This window comes from Chionomys nivalis, chromosome 11, assembly GCF_950005125.1.
Source record: "Chionomys nivalis chromosome 11, mChiNiv1.1, whole genome shotgun sequence".
In the NCBI taxonomy this organism is placed as follows: Eukaryota; Metazoa; Chordata; class Mammalia; order Rodentia; family Cricetidae; genus Chionomys; species Chionomys nivalis.
In genome coordinates, this window is record NC_080096.1 from 37,796,646 (window position 1) to 37,814,739 (window position 18,094).

General features: G+C 38.7%; 1 protein-coding gene across 3 annotated transcripts in view; it reads right to left on the reverse strand.

The window, feature by feature from the left end:
- Faf1 (Fas associated factor 1) overlaps positions 1-18,094 on the reverse strand; it is a 310,745-nt gene that overhangs the window by 16,338 nt on the left and 276,313 nt on the right. For 2 of the 3 annotated variants that reach the window (XM_057784436.1, XM_057784434.1), the window contains 3 exons: positions 16,583-16,693; positions 14,968-15,045; positions 6,330-6,545 (listed from right to left, as the gene is read on the reverse strand). In XM_057784436.1, coding sequence (XP_057640419.1) covers positions 6,330-6,545; positions 14,968-15,045; positions 16,583-16,693 — 405 coding nt within the window. The remainder of the gene's footprint in view (positions 1-6,329; positions 6,546-14,967; positions 15,046-16,582; positions 16,694-18,094) is intronic. The other variant, XM_057784435.1, reaches the window with a different exon arrangement.

Here is an 18,094-nt window from a genome sequence, read left to right on the forward strand (position 1 = left end):
GAGAGGAACAATTGGTGTTGCTGCTGTGCCAGCAACCACAATCAGACGCTTCCTGGGTTAACTGCTACACGCGTGTCCATATGAAACTTTACATGTGTTTTCAATTCTCATAATGCCCTGAAGGAGCTAATTTCTCTCATCTTACCAAGAAACTAAATACCCTATTTTAGATCTCTCAGTGAAGAAATGATACAAAAATTAAGGCCAGGTCCCCATTTGAACCCAGGGCCTTGATTCAGTCTATAATACCTCTGAACTGTGTGTGTGTGTGTGTGTGTGTGTGTGTGCATGTGTTTAAAGGCAAAGTGGTGTACGCCTTTAATCCCAGCACTTGGGAGGCAAAGGCAGGTAGATCTTTGTGAGTTCAAGCCCAGCCTGGTGGTACACGCCTTTAATCCCAAAGCTTGGGAGGCAGTGGCAGGTAGATCTCTGTGAGTTCAAAGATAGCCTGGTCTACAGAGGGAGTTCCAGGACAGCCAAAGATATCCAGTCTCAAAATGTAAAAGTAAAAATATAAGAAATAGAGATTAAAATAAAGCCACATAAAGATGGAAAACACATAGAGAATCTGGATACTGTATATTATTATGCTCTCTTTGAATTGTTCGAAAGCTGAGGAAGGAGCAACAGCTGCTAAAAGATAATTGCTTATAAATGCTGCTGAATTAATCCAAGATAAGTATTTTGAAAATACCGTGATTTCAAAATTGAAGTCAAAAGATATGTTACTTTGGAGAAGAGATTTTGCTTTTGTTTCCACAGGAAATGGGAGGCTGTAGATTCATTCTGAGTTAAGAAAAATCAGGTTTGATCAAGGAAGACCACCTGAGAAATCTCTGGTAGTAACTGATTGTCTGGATGTCTGAGTTCTATATCCAGAATAGACTCAAGACTGCTGCCTGAGATGATCAAGGCTCACAGGATACTCCAGTCAGGACTTGATCATAATTCAAAATTTTCTTTAGGTCCCCATAAGATTATTAGCCCCCTCCACCAGCAGGAAGTAGCCTGGAATACTACGCCCACATTTCCAAAAAATGGACTATGGATATTTTCCTTTGTTTAAAAAAAAAAAAAAAGAGGGGGAAGTGGTGTGGGACAATTCTGTATTCTGTCAATTATGTTTTAAATAAACGCTGACTGGTCAGTAGCCAGGCAGGAAGTATAGGCGGGACAACCAGACAGGAAGTAGAGGCAGGGCAAGAAGAACAGGAGTATTCTGGGAAGAAGGAAGTTCTTTCTGCAGTCCTGTCCAGACACTGAAGAAGCAGGATGTGACTTGCCCTGCTGAAAAAGGTACTGAGCCATGTGGCTAACATAGATAAGAATAATGGGTTAATATAAGTTATAAGAGTTAGTAAAAAGCCTGAGCTAATGGGCCAATCGGTTAATCATTAATATAAACCTCTGTGTGATTTTCTTTTGGACATAACGACTGTAGGAACCGGGCAGGATAGAAACCCCAACAAGCAGGCCCTGTTACAGTGGGGTAAACTTTGTTAGACAAGTACGAGGCCCTGAACATCTTATAATCACAGAAAGGGCAGTTTAAAGAGAGGACAAGCCCTGAAGTGCTTGCGGGCTAGACAGTCTAGACTCAGTGTCGAGCATCAGGTTCAATAGAGACCCTGCCTTAAAAATAAGGTGGACGGCCGCTGAGATGGCTCAGTGGGTAAGGGTGGACAGCCGCTGAGATGGCTCAGTTGGGTAAGGGTGGACGGCTGCTGAGATGGTTCAGTGGGTAAGGGTGGATGGCTGCTGAGATGGCTCAGTAGGTAAGGGTGCTTTTGGACAAGTCTCATGACTGAGTTTGATCCTTAGAACTGACAAGGTGGAAGGAAAGAATCAACCCCTGAAAACAGTCACCTAACCTCCACACGAATATACATATACAGGTCCCGCATGTTGTTTATATAACAAGCAAGGAAACATAAACACCAGTTATCCCCACTTCATTTTAGGTAGCTAATTTGAGGGAGATGTTCTCTGTTAGCAGTAAAGTAGCTGTCTGCAAGTAAGGGCATGAGCAATAATTGTGAAGGCAATAAAAATTAGATGCTGAAGGCTAAATCAACAGATTGCACTTCTGAGTGGTTTGGAGAACTGAGAGAAAGGAAGATGAGGGATGACGATACGATTTTGGTCTTAAATGACTACAGCAAATGAAGCTAAGGTGTAATGACACAAGGAAGTATACAGGAGGTGTAGGCTTTGGAGAGGATAGGAACTATAAGTTTTGGCTAGGTTTAATTTGAGGTATCCAAATGAGGCACCATTTTTAATAGCACTTTCAGCAACTAAAAAACATTTAATAGCCAAAAAGCCCCCCCAAACTATAGCATTTCCTTAATAAGATGGTCTATATTTATATACTAACTATATATGAAGGTCTAGTCTGGTATTTTCCAGATTTTTAAAATGTTAAGTATATGGAAAACACTGTCAAGAAACAGTGATAATATTTAATCAAAGATAGCATATTTGCATACATGTTATTACTGTGTTCTAAAAGTTGAATGAAGTGCCAAAAAAATCTGAAATATTATCAGTGAACATTTCAGTTATCACAGTAAGATGCTACATGTGACGGAAACTAGCAAATGCAGGTTTATAGTAACTTGGAGATTACACCACTAGCGTGGATGAAACTTTCCAGACCTGCACTGAAGAAACTGAGGTGTGTGAAAGTGGTAAGAGTAAGAACCAAGCAGAACAGAATTAATTGTCTAGGACTCAGCGAATGGATAAAGAAGTACAGGTTTTTACAGTCTTAAAACACATCTTGAAACACTACCTTCAAACTTTTCTGTTTTCCGGATTTTTGTTTTTGTGCGTGCATATGTGTGTATTGTGTATGTGTGGGCCAGAAGGCAACGCTGGCTCCTGTCCTACTCTTATTCCCTGTTGCTGTTATGAAGACCATGACCAACAGCAACTTGGGGAGGAATGGGTTTACTTCACCTGACAGCTTACAGTCTGTAATGAAGGCAAGCCAGGGCAGGAATTCAAAGGCAGGAACTGAAGCAGAAGCTAGGGAGGACTGTTGCTTGCTCCCCTTCTCTATTTAGACTGCTTTCCTTCACAACCCAGGACCACCTGTCCAGAGCTGATACTATCCTCATTGTCTGCCACACATCAACCATTAATTAAGAAAATTCCCCACCTGCTTGTCTAGAGGCCAATCTGATGGAGGCAGTTCCTTACCTGATGTTCCCCTTTCCTAGATGACTCCAGATGTATCGAGTTGACAAAGCCAGCACAGTGCCTCAGGAACTATCTACCTCGTCTTCTGAGATGGGCCCTCTCACTGGCCTGGAGTTTGCCCAGTAGGCTAGGCGGGCACAGGAAGCCCAGGGATCCATGTGTTCTTGCTCACTAAGTGACTAAGCTCCTACAGGGTACAACAAACTGAAGGGGAGTCACCCATGTTCCATGATCCATAATCAAACTAAACTTTTAAGGAAACAAACAGATCACTAAATAGATGCTTTCCCTGAATCCCAGTCTAACTGAGTCAGGATAAGGGATGTGCTCTCTGCTTTAACCCTGACAAAAAAGTAACACAGTCAAGCATTTTCCACACTCTCTCTCCTGATTATCCTGTTTCCTCATTTCCAATTTATGGAACCCACAGTCCTGTTACTGCTCAGTGGATTCTCACATTCTATTTTGTAGAGTGGAGGCTCCTCTGATTTATTAATCACAAACAAAAACTATTTAAATTTATATGGAAATTTGTTGCAATTTTGTCTTTTGAGAAAGCAAGCGGTGGGCAGTTATAATGCACACCTTTAATCACAGCCCCCGGGAGGCAGAGACAGGTGGATCTGTGAGTTCCGGGGCAGCCTTGTCTAGAGAGAGAGAGAGAGAGAGAGAGAGAGAGAGAGAGCGAGAGAGCGCAAGTTGGACACAGGTGCTGGAGTTTGCTTGCAATTTCCCACAGTCTTTTCCTAGAACCTTCTTCTAGTCACTGTAAAATTGAAACAAACCTACCATTTGTAGGTAGAATTCTTCCAAGTAATGTGATTAAGAGCTGACAATAGAAGAAGACCAGAGAAGGCAAGAGATGTGGGATAAAGTAACAAAAATAGAAAGAATAGAAGGAAAGGGAAGGAGGTGCCAAATGTAAACTAGGAACTGAAAGGTGAGAACGGGAAAGGAAGAAAGAGCAAGAGCATAGGGAGTGGCAGAGGAAAGGAAGGGAGAGCGATACTGATAACCTTACACCAAGCAGCATGAGTGACAGAGTTGTCTAGCAAAGACCTGCGTCTGGGCCACTACAGATCCAGATGGGAACTAGGCTCAGTGCCATTACTCACCTTTTAGGACTCATATTCACAGGGCAAACGGGACAGTGAAGTCTGCGGCACTGACTTAAGCTCTGGAAGGAAATATTTCCTTTTTCCTAGTGACTTTCACTAACAAAAACGCAAACAGAACCCACTCTGAAACTATTTTGACAACCGGCTGTACTGGGGAAGGCCTGATGCCTGCTGCTACTTTGGTTATCCCACAGTACTCAGTTCAGAAGTATAATAGCCGGCAGACATTCAGCAAATACTTGGACAGCTGGGAAATCTTAATATGAAGTAATGTTTTCATTGTGGGGGGAGACAAGGGCACAGAAGAGCATTTAATAGATCCTCTGGTGAGAAATCAGCCTCTGCTTTGTGGAGAAAGGGCTCAAGACACAATAAGACTGCTATAGTTAAGTCTCACATTATTTGTTATTAAAGAGGCAAGGACTTAAGATGTGCTTTTTAACAGTCTTTAGTTTGGCTGTAATTTAAGATGACTTTTACAAATTAGATCCTAATCCTTGCAGACACAGATGGCTATTACAGAGCAGCTTTGTAAAAACACTAGTCATTCGACTTGAAAGAGCTTTCAGAGAGGGATGAAGTGCCATTAACTCTCAGATCATCTATGACTCTAGGCGGCCTAGAGTCCTGGGCTTTCTGGGTTTAGGATTGGAATCTGGGTGGGCCTAGAGCATCTGTTCTGAACTGGAATAGCCTGTGTTACTAAGGAACGAGAGACTTAGGAGAGTCTGAGGCTACCTATATTTGACAACAGTTACTGAAGTTCACAGATGAGGCACTGTGGTAAGAACTGTAGCCGCGAGGGATGTGGCTGGGATATGACTGTCTCTAGTCATTATCAAACAACAAGGCAAGTGCTATCGAGGAAAGAATGTACAAGCTGTAATGATACCTAGCTTGCAAGGAAAGGGAGGGCTTCACAGAGATTGGCGTTTGAGCTCGGCATTAAAACGTGAGTTCAAATAGGAGACGTTAAGAGTATATGAAGCACAGCATCACAAGGGTGAGCAATCTCCCATCTCCTACTGATGGAAGTAAGGTTGGAACTAAAGTAAGGGACTAGACTGTTAAGAATTTTTAACTTCTCCAAGGGGCCTACAGTACACTAGGGTAGTTTACTTTAGCATAGAGTTCAGTTTATTTTATTGTACTGTTGAAGAGGACCATTTAGTATCTAGCTGGGCTTATACCTCTAAAAATGCAGCTACCTTTTCTGTTAGCATTCATAGCACACTGCTAGTATATATTTATCTTAATTCAATCACAACTGCTAAAAGTATGCACCTCTATGCATTTCCATAAAATCCAGTAGCTTTACTTTATCTATAGTTTCAATATTTTCAAGTTGTTTTGATATTATTTTTCATAATCTAAAAATCTCATATTAATTTATATTGTTAAATAATATGGTATATAGGAAAGGAAAAATACACAGTTTGTCAGTTCCCTCCATGGAGACGATAGACAACATCTTCTGTTCACAACCACTTAATCATCAGTGAATTTAATTAATTACTTTGCCCCAGAATAAAATAATATTATTAAGGATCTTGCTATAATACAGACATACTATGACTACAGATGACCGTCCTCAAGGCTGGTAAGACTATCAAATAACAGAGAAATCTTTGCTTAACATAATGCATTCTTAGTGAACCTGTACTTGTGCTGATCCTGTTCTAATAATGAATCTATTAAGCACAATTCATAGTCATACCCTGAGATATATAAATGAGACCTTAGGATAGCCTGTTAGGATAAGTATACACCTAAAAAGCAACAGAAGAAAGATCTAACATCTATTTTTTTTTTTTTTTTAAATATAAGTCTCTAGATACATCTGCTGGCCTAGGAAACCCACGCTCCATAGGCTGAGGAGGGAAGTGTACAGAACCAAGAAAGACTTCGGGTATTTTACAGTAAGTAGCCCTTATCATTTGGCTTTTCACAGCCTCCTTCTGGCCCCCATGAGCTGAAAGCACTCTTTGAGATAGGAAGGGAACTTACATCTCTCCTAGGAAAGGTGCTCAGTAACTTGAATTCGTCCCATGGAAATCCTTTGGAAGCCACGAAATCAAAGACAATCTGGAGCTTACTGCTGGCCAGGAAACGCCGCTCCAGGAACTCGCCACTGGGGGTTCGGATTCGCAACTTGCTAACAGGCTCAGCATTTTCTTCCTTTGGCTCTGGAGGCAGGGCTTGTTCTAAGGAGAGTCGGATGGCCTAAGCAGATTAAAAATTGAGTGTTAAAACGGCATAGATAGAATTATGGAGAGTGGATGAGGGAGAAAGTAGAAAAACTAAAACTGAAAACTAATTATGATATGTGAGTGCTTAAATCAATTTATTAAAACATTTCAACTTTTAAAAAACAAGACTTATATATTTATTTTGTATGTTATGCATGTATATGTGGGTGCCTGAGTACCATTGTATGTATGTGGATACCAAAAAACAACTTGCAGGAACTGGTCCTCTCCCTTCAGTATGTAGGTTCTGGGGGAATTGAGCTCAGGTTATAAAGTTTGGTGGCATGTGCCTTTACCTGCTGAGCCATCTGGCCTGCCCTTATTTAAATTGTTTTTAAGTGTATACTTCAGTGGCATTAAGTACATTCACAATCTTATGTAGTAGCTAGTACTATTTCCAAGAACTTCTTCACCCTAGATAATCTCTATTAATTTTATGCATGTCTTTAGAAAAGCATGCATTTAATTTTTTTTACAATATGTGAACAGGTGTTATATTAAGCTTTATATTTTTGTTTAGCAATGTATGTGAAACTGCTCATATATTTTATTAAAGTAGCATACATAAGTAAAACTGCCTAAGCATTATGTGTAACTTGGTAAATTTTCAGAGCATCGATATAGCTATAAAACTTGCACCGATCAAGTATCTTAGAACTATGTCCTTTTCCCACATGCTCCTGGTCTTCAAAGGCTGTCACTATCCTGACTTCCAAGACCTAATTTTAAAAACCATTATTCTGAGCAAATGAGATGACTCAATAGGGAAAGGCACTTGCTGCCCAAGTTTGATGACCTGAGTTCGATCCCTGGAACCTACATGGTTGAAGGAAAGCACTGACTTCTGTGTGTTGTCCTTTGACTTCCACATGTGCCACCTAACAAAATAAATACATTAAAAAGGCTATAGCATCATCAGGAATGCAGGCTTCCTATTATGACAGACAGAGAAGGAAATATAAGTAACAGCCTTTCTGACTACATGTGTAAGAAAAATCGTCAGGGCCAAGGGTATCATAGCTTAGTGGTCGAGCACCTGCCCACCATGCACACTGCCTGAGTTTGATTCCCAAAGTTACATCTTCCTTACAAAGTCCTTGTATAAAACACAGTTGTATTTAAAAAAATGCTTAGTGCTGCTACCTAGCCAGCACTTAGCTGGTGACAAGTGTCTCAGGTTGAACCTAACAGTGTGAACAATTGAGGACAGTTGCTACTACTGATGTTACAATTATTCCTTTTACATCAAATCAGAACATAATTCAGTGTTTCCTGCTTTCTCTTTACCCACCTGCCAGCTTGCTTTCTTTTGACATTTCCCTGTGAAGCAACAGATGTTACATTACTGTCTGAACTCAGGGATTATACTAGAAGAACAGACAACAGGAGCCCATTAGTTTAGTCATTGAGCAGACTGTATCTGCTCTTCAATGTAAGCAGTCTCCATGGCTTTTCTGCACAATGAAAGCAAACCTCAGATATCCCACACTAGTGGACCAATGTGGAAAACAATGAAGAAATAATAGGTAAGTTCACTACTGCCCTGCTTCTGAATAACCAACAGTTTCATTGGCAAAAAGAACAAAAATACAGCAGTAGCCCAGTCTCAAATATACTAAATCCAAAGGACTTGTATAAGCAAACACTGTTTTAAAACAATGACATAAAGGACACCTAAACTCAAACAGTCATTGTAAACAGCACTGTTGAACTTCATTTAGTTTGCTCAATAAATATAGGGGTTTTCTTTATTTGCATTATTTTAGGTTTGTGACAAAATAAAGCTGGTTTAAGAAATATGAACTATTCTTAAGAACAGTTAAAAATATCTTTTTACTTAAAGCATTTATATCTGAACAATGAGAAATGGAGACATTTTATGAAGTAAAATTAGGCACTGAAAACAGATACTCATAAAAAACACAATTTCATGGGTAGTGGTGCACACAGTTGATCCCAGCACTTGCGAGGCAGAGACAGGCAAATCTCTGTGAATTTGAGGCCAGTCTGGCCTATAGAGTGAGCTTCAGGACAGCCAGTGATAGACAGAGAAACCCTGTCTCTAAAGACCAAAAATATTATTAAAAAAAAAGGAAACAAAATATATTCTTTCACCAAACCTTTATAACCATACTCAAAGACTGGCTTAATACATTTGCATACACACATGCATGAAAATATATGTACATTATATTTTAGCCTTTTATTAGTAAGTATGTAGCAAATAATAATTTGCAATGTTAAACAGTCTAAAGCTAACATTAATTCCATGAATTTTTGCTGAGTATTTTCCTATGTTAGGCACTGTTTTAGATGACTGAAAAAGAGCAAAGGAAAAAAAAGCACAAAAAAATTCTGCTTAAATGGAGCTTCACCTTTCAGTAGGGTGAAGACAAACACCAAGGCAAGAAAACATGTGCCTATTAATTACACAATATATTAATTACACAGAGAGGGGTAATGCTGGAACAATAGAGGAAGGCCACAGTTTAAAACACTGTAAGCCACAGTAAGAAAAAGCCTAACAAGAGTGGAAGCCACATCAGCATTTGGGTCTGATTACAGGTAGGAGGCACAGTGAACAAACATCAAGACTCTGGAACTGGTATGCTAAAGAACAGCACAACAGCAATGTGACTGGAGCAGAATGTGGAAGGGTAGAGGGGAAACAAATGTACATTTTGAATATATTCAGCTTGAGAAAGTTTGGGCATATGTGTGGTACTGGGCACTTAACCCAGAGCTTTGTATTTGAGAGGGAAACACCTTACCGTTTATCCATATCCCCAATGCACAGAATTTTAATTCTAATAAAGTCTTAGTTAGCCTTCTGTACACAGAAGCCTCTGTCCCACCCGGTCCCACAGCCATTCAGTCCCAAAGGAACACACAGAGGCTTATATTAATTATAAATTGTTTGGCCTATTAGCTCAGGCTTATTATTAACTAGCTCTTACAACTTAAATTAACCCATAATTCTTATCTAAGTTTAGTCCCATGGTTTGTTAGTTTTTATCAGTGAGGCATTCTCATCTTGCTCCCTCTGCAACTGACTGGTGACTGCATCTCTGCCTTTCCCCTTCTCAGAATTCTCCTAGTCTGATCACCCTGCCTATACTTCCTGGCTGGTTCCTGGCCAATCAGCGTTTTATTAAACCAATACAAGTGACATGTTTTTACAGTGTACAACAGCATTATCCCATGGCAGTTTTCTTAAAATAAAAAAGGTTATATTTTACGTCTGTGTTTAGGTATGAGCATATGAGTGGAGCTGCCCACAGAGGCCAGAAGGGCATCGGACCCTCTTTAAGCCAGACTTACAGGTACTTGAGAACTGCCTACCATGGGACCTGGGAACTGAGCTCAGGTCCTCTGAACAATAGACTGTACTCTTAACCACTGAGTCATCTCTCCAGCCCTGAGACTTGTTATTTTATGGATCATGACTTTGGTGTCAGAGCTAAACTATCTTTGCCTAACCTGAGGTCTTGAAGACCTTTTCTCCTGTGTTTTATAAAGTCTTGAATTCTGATAGCATGCCCTCTAATTTTGTTTTTTTTTTTTTTTCATCAGTTTTGACCACTCCAGTTCTATTTTTTCTTCATATACACTTCAGGAACAGTTTGTCAGTTTCTAGGCAAAATTCTACAGAGAAACAACTGAGATCAATGTAAGATGTTAGCTCTTATATAGAAGTGTGAAGTTAAGAAGCACAACACAACGATCGTTTTTTAAAGGATTCATTAAGACTGTGGAAGGTAAAAATAGAAGCATGGACTCAAGTTAGGTGGTCGTTGGGTAAGTTTGGTAGTAGCAGTCAATGGAGAAACATTTGAGTTTGGGAAGTATTTTTAAAGTAGGTCAAAACATATAACTATTAATATGAATGTGAAAGAAGTCAAGGAAGATACCAAGGTTTGTGCTCAAAATACTGAAAGATTTTCCATTGACTAAGCAAGGCCAGAAAGTATAGAAGGCAGGTTTGGGTGGGAAGGGTGAGATCAGTTTTAAGATTTTAGACAGACGAAGTCTGTGATATTTAGTAGCAATGCAAGTGGAGATGATGGGGTGGCAATAAAAATCTTAAGTGAACTTGTCAAGGCTTCTAATATAATTTCTGTTTTCTTGCCTTTAACATTATTTAATGTTTTCTACTACAGGAGACATCAAAGCTTTAAAGAAAACAATTTTAGGTAGTTGGGAAAAAGTATAACTTTGAAAAAACTAATAAAACTCAATAATTTTGTCAATTCTTTTTCATCATCAATTCTTCAAAATGTGGCCCTTTAAGCATAAGTTCCAAAAGTGAACTGTTGTCTAAGTTTGTCTACGTAGTTAGTAGTTCTTTAGTAAAATGTGCCTTCTCCATTTGTTCACAATGAAAGCCTGCTCCTGGCCCGCCATCCAATCATTAACTCAATCAGAGTGTTACTCTGCTTCATATAAAGATGGATACCTGGCTACCCTGCCCCTCAGTGAAGTCTTTCTTGTGCCCTTTTACCTTTAGGACCCATCTCCTGCCTCTACACATTTTCAGTCCTCTTGCTTTAATAATTTTATAATATACACTATCTTTTCTTCTACTTATTTATATTTGTTCATTTCTTGCACTAAATAATAAGCTCCTTGAGGGATGGACTATATTTTACAAATACAACATAGTAAGTTATGTAAGTAATCATAGCAACCTATTTATAATTATAAATGACTTAAAATAATACTGATAAGCTGGGCAGTGCCGGAACACACCTTTAATCCCAGCACTCGTAGGCAGAGGCTGGTGGATCTTTATGAGTTCGAAGCCAGTGTGGTTTACAGAGCTAGTTTCAGGACAGTCAGGGCTACACATAGAAACCCTGTCTTGAAAACAAAAACAAAACAAAACAGAACAAAAAAACAAAAAAAAAATTTGATAAACATCTGCTCAACAGATTAAAAACTTCAAACGAATCTTTTCTCTACTTGCCAAAAACTTAATGGCAAGGAAAGATTTCATGGATAACAATAGTTTATACATTCGATAGGCACTGTAAGACTCACCCCTAAAACTGTACTGCTAGAAATATGTGAAATATAGTACACTTTGGCTTTATGACTTGAATTACATGAAAACATCTGTCAGGTGATGTCACAATGACTTGCTATCATTGCTCTGGTGGACCACATGTTTGCCACACAGATTCCTCTTAGAGGACTAGAGGAATCACTACTCTAAGGCTCTGGGGTAGGAAAATCTACGGTATCCTTAGAGATACTAGTTATATTACCTCATGTTAAACCTCATGTCAAAGTGGGACTTTGAAACGATCATATCTTTCTTTGTTTTAGCTCAAGAGAAATACAGACGGCACGGCTCCCTTTGAGCAAATGTACAGACTCTGATTACATGTACTGGGTCCCCTCTTGAGTTTCTTGTCGACATGCCCATATCACCTTTTGTTCATCTTCTTCCAGTTGTCCATAATTTTACATCTACCACTCTTTTTAAAATTCTTTGAATTACAAGTATTTATACATACCACTTAAAATTGATTTTAGACTGGGAGGGGTGGAGGGAGGGGAATCTGTAGTTGGGATGTACTGTATGAGAGAAAATATTTTTTTTTAAAAAAAGGGTACATATAAATTAGTAAAATGGAAAGGTTTCTGTTGTAATATTTGTTTTTTTCCTTCAGAATATCCATTACTTTTTTTTTATTATGGTCAAGGGCTGGATCAATATATCTTTATATATTTCACTAATTTCATTCTAACAGTTGCTTAGAGAAAAATGAGATCAACTACTTGGGAATTTCCTTGTGAATAAGGTGATTTTACTGTTCATGTTTGTAAAGGGTCTTGAAATACCAGAGACAATAGAAATAACAAAACTCCTCTTGTTTCTCAATGTAATAATATGGACTGTGATTTCTATTTAGAAGGCCGCCAGTGTTACTATGGAAAGTCAGGTGACCTAACTTCTGATCAAGACTGTATGTTCAACCACTTTGGTGACAACAGGCAAGCCATAACCTTTCTGGGTCTCAGAGGCTGTACCACCAGCAGATAGTTCTAGCACTGTGGTTTGTGGCATACTAGCGTGCTGCAATTGGTTAACAGACATTTTATGAAAACAAACAACAGAAAATGAGGGTAAAGCTGGAATAGAGTCTTCACAAAAGACCAACCTCTGTAACAGATGATGAAGGAAGTTTGAGAACACAGCATTGCCAAAGCTTGTATTTTGTGGGAAAACATCAATGGGAAAAATGCAAGGAATGACCACTGCAATGTAACCTGTACCCCTTCCCTGATTTCTATCCTTTTACATGTTAATGACTGGAATACATATACAGGCAGAATTATTTCTTATCTGAAATGCTTGGGGCCAGAAATGCTTTAGATTTCAGAAGTTTCTGGTTTGGAGATATTTATACATATGTGGGATCTTCTATAGACCTTATAAATATTAAAAAAGAAAATTTTAGTTCAGGGTAAATTATACAAATTATTAGAAGAAAGTATAATAGATACTACTATCATGCTATAATACAGAATATGTAGTGAATTTTTATGTACTTGAATTTTTTTAAAAATAAATTTTATTTTATATGAATGTTATACCTCCATGTGTATCACATGAGTGTCCAGTGTCTGCAGAACTCAAAAGAGGGCATTGGATTCCCTAAGACTAGAGTTAAAGATCGTTACGAGCCACTATGTGGACACTTGGAATTGAACCTAGGCCCTCTAGTAGGGCAGCCTCTTAACCACTGCCCAAGTCATACACTCTTGACATGTGAGCAAGCTAGTACGGTTGACAATATCCTAAAAAAAAGGGAGGGCATGGTGGCTCATACCTGTAATCTCAGTACTTAAAAGGCAGAGGCAGGTAGATCTCTGAGTTCAAGATCAGTTTAGTCTATACTGTAAGTTCGAGCCAGAGCTATGTAATATGACCTTAACTAAAAAACAAAACAAACCTAAATATGGGGTGAGGGAGGGGACAGAAAGTACATGTGTGAAAGAGGGTGTAAAAGAGCAGGAATCTCAAGTTTTAAACTGTATTTAAAATTTTTTAAATTACATTTTTTTACATTAATTAATTGTGTTTGTGTGTGTGTGTGTGTGTGTGTGTCATATGTGGCAGTCAGAGGACAACTTGTGGGAGTCAGTTCTCTACTTCCACCATGTAGGTGCAAGGACCAAATTCAAGTGGTCAGGCTTGGGGGCGGGTACCTTTCCTTGATGACTCATCTCAGCATTAGCATTCCTTGAACTAGTTTAAAAGGACAGTGGAGAATTCTCTGTATCTAGAGTCTAGCAAATTTCTAATATATGACTACTACAGACACATACAACGACACATGGTTTAGACTAGAATGGAGTATGTGGGAGGGCATGAGTTCCATAGTCACAAGGATCTAGATGAGAATCTCAGCTGTTTCTAGTTCTACACATGACCCACTGAGCTTCATTTTTCTTACTTTTCTTTCATTTTCATTTCTCTTGTAAAGAGAAATCTCTAACCTTCTGCCTTGCTCTCATGATTACTGAATAAGCACATTCAAAGCAGCTAGCAGAGTTGTACGGGACAGATGCAGTACAATGAGAATCAGGGTTTGTGTAGGTAGCAGATACTCAGGAAGTATCAGAGCATGGATGATAATGAATTTTACACATCATTCAAGACCTGACTCAAATACTACCTCTTCATATATTTTCTGATTATTAAAGCTATGAAAGGCGTTTTTCTGTTAGTTATTTTGCTTTTATTCATCCTATGCCACTTACTACATTCTTTTCCATGTTGATTTCCTCTTATTTGCAGACATGTGATATAGCCCTAAGATTTAATTTGTTGTTGTAGGTAGAAAACATTTTATTATCATTTGTTTCCCTTGCTGTGTTCTATAAATTCTTGTTGTTGTCATTGTTGTTATTTTTTAATTTGGGGGCAGAGTACTAGCTTGAAAAAAAAAAAGAAAAAAGAAAACAAAACAAGAAAAAGATAAGTAAGTAAAAATAGGCAGGCTATCTGCTGGCCACTAGCAGTGTAGGCACGTCCAGAGTAAAACAAGGGTGAAATACGTGAACAAAAAAAGTCTGGTACCTTTTACCAAGAATGATAAGTAACACAATTTCTCAGACCTCTAGGCTTTTCAGAACTTGTCAGATAACTTCTTCTTTTTAACAAGTGAATCACGTTATTGACCTCATGCCTAGAAAAGCATCCTAATTCCCCTGCAGTGAAAGAATCACCTGATGCTGCTCCTTACTCCTACTCTTCTTAGACAGTCATCTACCACGTTTACTATCCTAGCAACGCTGAGATGCAGAGCACAAATGTGTTTTAAAAAATACTAATAGCCTCACTATCAAATACAACAGAATTTTCTTCTGAAATCATGTCCTACCTCTCGTTCCTCTTCTTGCTCTTTGCGAATCTGCTCCAAACGAAACTGTTCTGCCATCTCTCTCTCATGAGCTTCTCTCTGTTGATATTTAGACAAGAACAAATATTAGTAAACACTTAAACAAAAGTAATAAAACAAAGGAATCAAGCTCATATAGGATTGTGATAAATGTTTAATAGTACTGAATTCCAGTATAAGGAATTTTAATTGTATTATATGTATTATTGGGTGGCTTCTACTCTGGGGGAAAAAGGGAAAAGGAGGAAACAAGTTATATCTAAAGAGCTTATTCAACATAATATTCACGGGAAGTGTGGTAATGGCAATATTTCTTTCTAGACTAAAAATGGAAATGGAAAACTACAGAAAGAAGTTTTCTGATATGCTGGATTCTTGGTCAAACAACATAGCTGGCTCTGTGTAAGGAGGCATTTAAGAGCCTTCAGAGGCTAGGCATATATAGCCGAGTTGGCAGCATGCTTGCCTAGTATATATGAAGTTCTGGTTTAAACCCAGGCACCACAAAGCATGAACTGAGCGTGGTGGCACATGTGTGATCCAAGTACTCTGAGGCGGCAGCAGAAGGATCAGAAGTTTAGGGTGGTTCCTGGCTATATAGCAAGTTAAAGGTCAGTCAAAAAGACAGTCTGTCTCTAAAACCAAACGAAACCAAACCAAATCAAACCACCACCAACCCCACCCCCAAACATTTCTCTTGTCCATAAATTTTGATCTTTTCTGCTTATACTCTGGCACAAATCTCAAGTTTTGGTCACAACAGTGTGTCGTTACACCCCCCACGTTCTGGACAAGAGCTTGCCCTTCTCCCTCCCCTCTGTAGTTCACCAGATCACCTAGAGGAAAGCTTTCCCAGCACGTTCCCATGTGCTGGCTCTTCAAAAAAGCTAGAAAGATATTTTTTTTCCCACTGAACACCCAGTTCATGAACACTCATAAATTCAGTGCTTCTCTGATGCCTTGTGAGGACTTGCCTAAGGGGAAAACAGGTCATGGTCTTGACTGAAGCCATTTTACCAAGTTATCAGTCTTTGTCTGAGGACACAAACAAGGCTTCTTTGTACCCAAAACGGCAGCATGTGGCTCACGAAGCACAGACCAAGTCATCGTTTCCAAACCCAACAGCACAGTAGTCACTCACAGAACTCAACGGAACATCTGGGCAGGTGAGTGATGCAGCAGGAAGGGTGCCTGCCACCACACCTAGCACCCTGAGTTAGGTTCCTGGAACCTGCATGGTGGAAGGAGAAAATTGACTCCTTCAAGGCATCCTCTGACCTCCACAGACACAACACCGTCACCCAAACACGGTAGAAAGTAAATGTAAAAAGCGCTGTTGGGTTCTACCAAACACTAATTATAAAATAGATACTAGGCTCATTTTGTTATCATTTTTATTATTCTGACACAACTTACTTCGTCAAAATAAATGAGAATTATGGATAGAATTATTTTCTGTATTAACGAACCTAGCTTTTCCTAAAGAAAATTTAACAATTTTTAGAGTGTCAAATGATTGGGGGGGGGGGGCATTCAGACAACCAAAGACTATTTAGGACTCAGTCCTACATTCCAGTAGACACTGGACCAAACCTACCTTTGCCCTATCAGCTTCCAGGGAAAGGCGATAGGCCTCATCTTGCTCTCTCTTCACGTTCTCTCTGGCTTCACGTTCATCCTTAAATGAAAGGTTCAGGTAAAGTTTCATCTTTTTTTTTTTTAAAAAAAAAAAGAGAAAAAAGAAAAGCGTCTTGTTTTATTTCTAAATGAACTCATTACAATTAAATAAGGAGCTTTTAAAGTATACAGATTAAGCAAACAAGCAAGATAAGCAACCTAATACATAGCAAAATATGAGAATATCTGAATCCTAGCCCTGTTTATAAACTAACCATGTGACCTAAGCTACTTAACATCTCTAGAAATCTTCCATCTCCTCTATGGCAAATTGAAATACTATTTTTCTGATATGGCTATTTTGAGAATTAAATGCAGTAGCATATTAACTGTAGCAAAGCATGGAATGCTTAATTTATTTGCATAATTATGAGTTCTTCTACCCCTTTCTCCTGATTTGGAGATTTCTGCACTGGCACTAAGAACTGGGAGGAAATTTTTAAAAAGGCTCAAAGCAAAATACTCTTGTTAACCTCATTTCACACATGCCTAAAATTTCAGTTATTAAGACAAAATTTTTCTTCTTTTGATTATTAAGTAGCTCCTTACTATTAAAGCATGTAGCTAATAGAAGTTATCTGTGTCAAAATTATTTTACATATTTTGCATGTGACAAAATTAATGTAGAATATTAAGTGAGATCACACAATCTCAGAAAGAAATAAACCACATGTTCTCTCTCATATGTAGAACTTAGCCAATAATGTACATACACATAGTGCAGTAAAACATGGAAAAAGGGAACCAGAAAGGCTAAACCTAAGAGGCTGGCTGGCCAATGAGCTTAGAGACCCCTCCTTCATTCTCCCAGCACTGGAGTTACACACTATACTGATGAGCCTGGCTTTTAATGAGTGCTGGGGACCTGAACTTAGGTCCTCGTGGTTGTGTGGCACTTGCCTGACAGAACCATTTCCAGGTCCTCTTCTAGAATACCTTTAGTTTCTAAAGTGAGCATACACTATCCACCTACATTAACTCTTGATTTTAGATGAAATTAAAAATTATTTCACTAACATTTTTATTTGCACATCAGAATTTATATCCATCAGAATATCTGAAATACATGCATTTTATTATTATTATTAAAATTATTATTTTTTGAGATGGTTTCAGTGTATAGCCTGCTTTTGCCTGGGATTAGAGATGTGCACTACCAGCCTTGGCTAAGTACTTCAATTTAACAAATAACTGCACCCAGGAGTCTAAGTCTCTCTTTCAGTCACTCTTGCATTAAGCTGAAACTACACAGCCACAAATATTTGCCCATTTCTGATTTGCTACAGAAATCTCAAAAGGCTTAATACTTTCTTTCCCTTTCTAATTCACTATATGTTTACTCGAGACAGAGTTTATCTCCAGCATCCTTTTAGGTGCTCTCTCTAGTGCCTAGGCCTTCTAATTCCAATATTTAGATAATTATAAAGCAAAA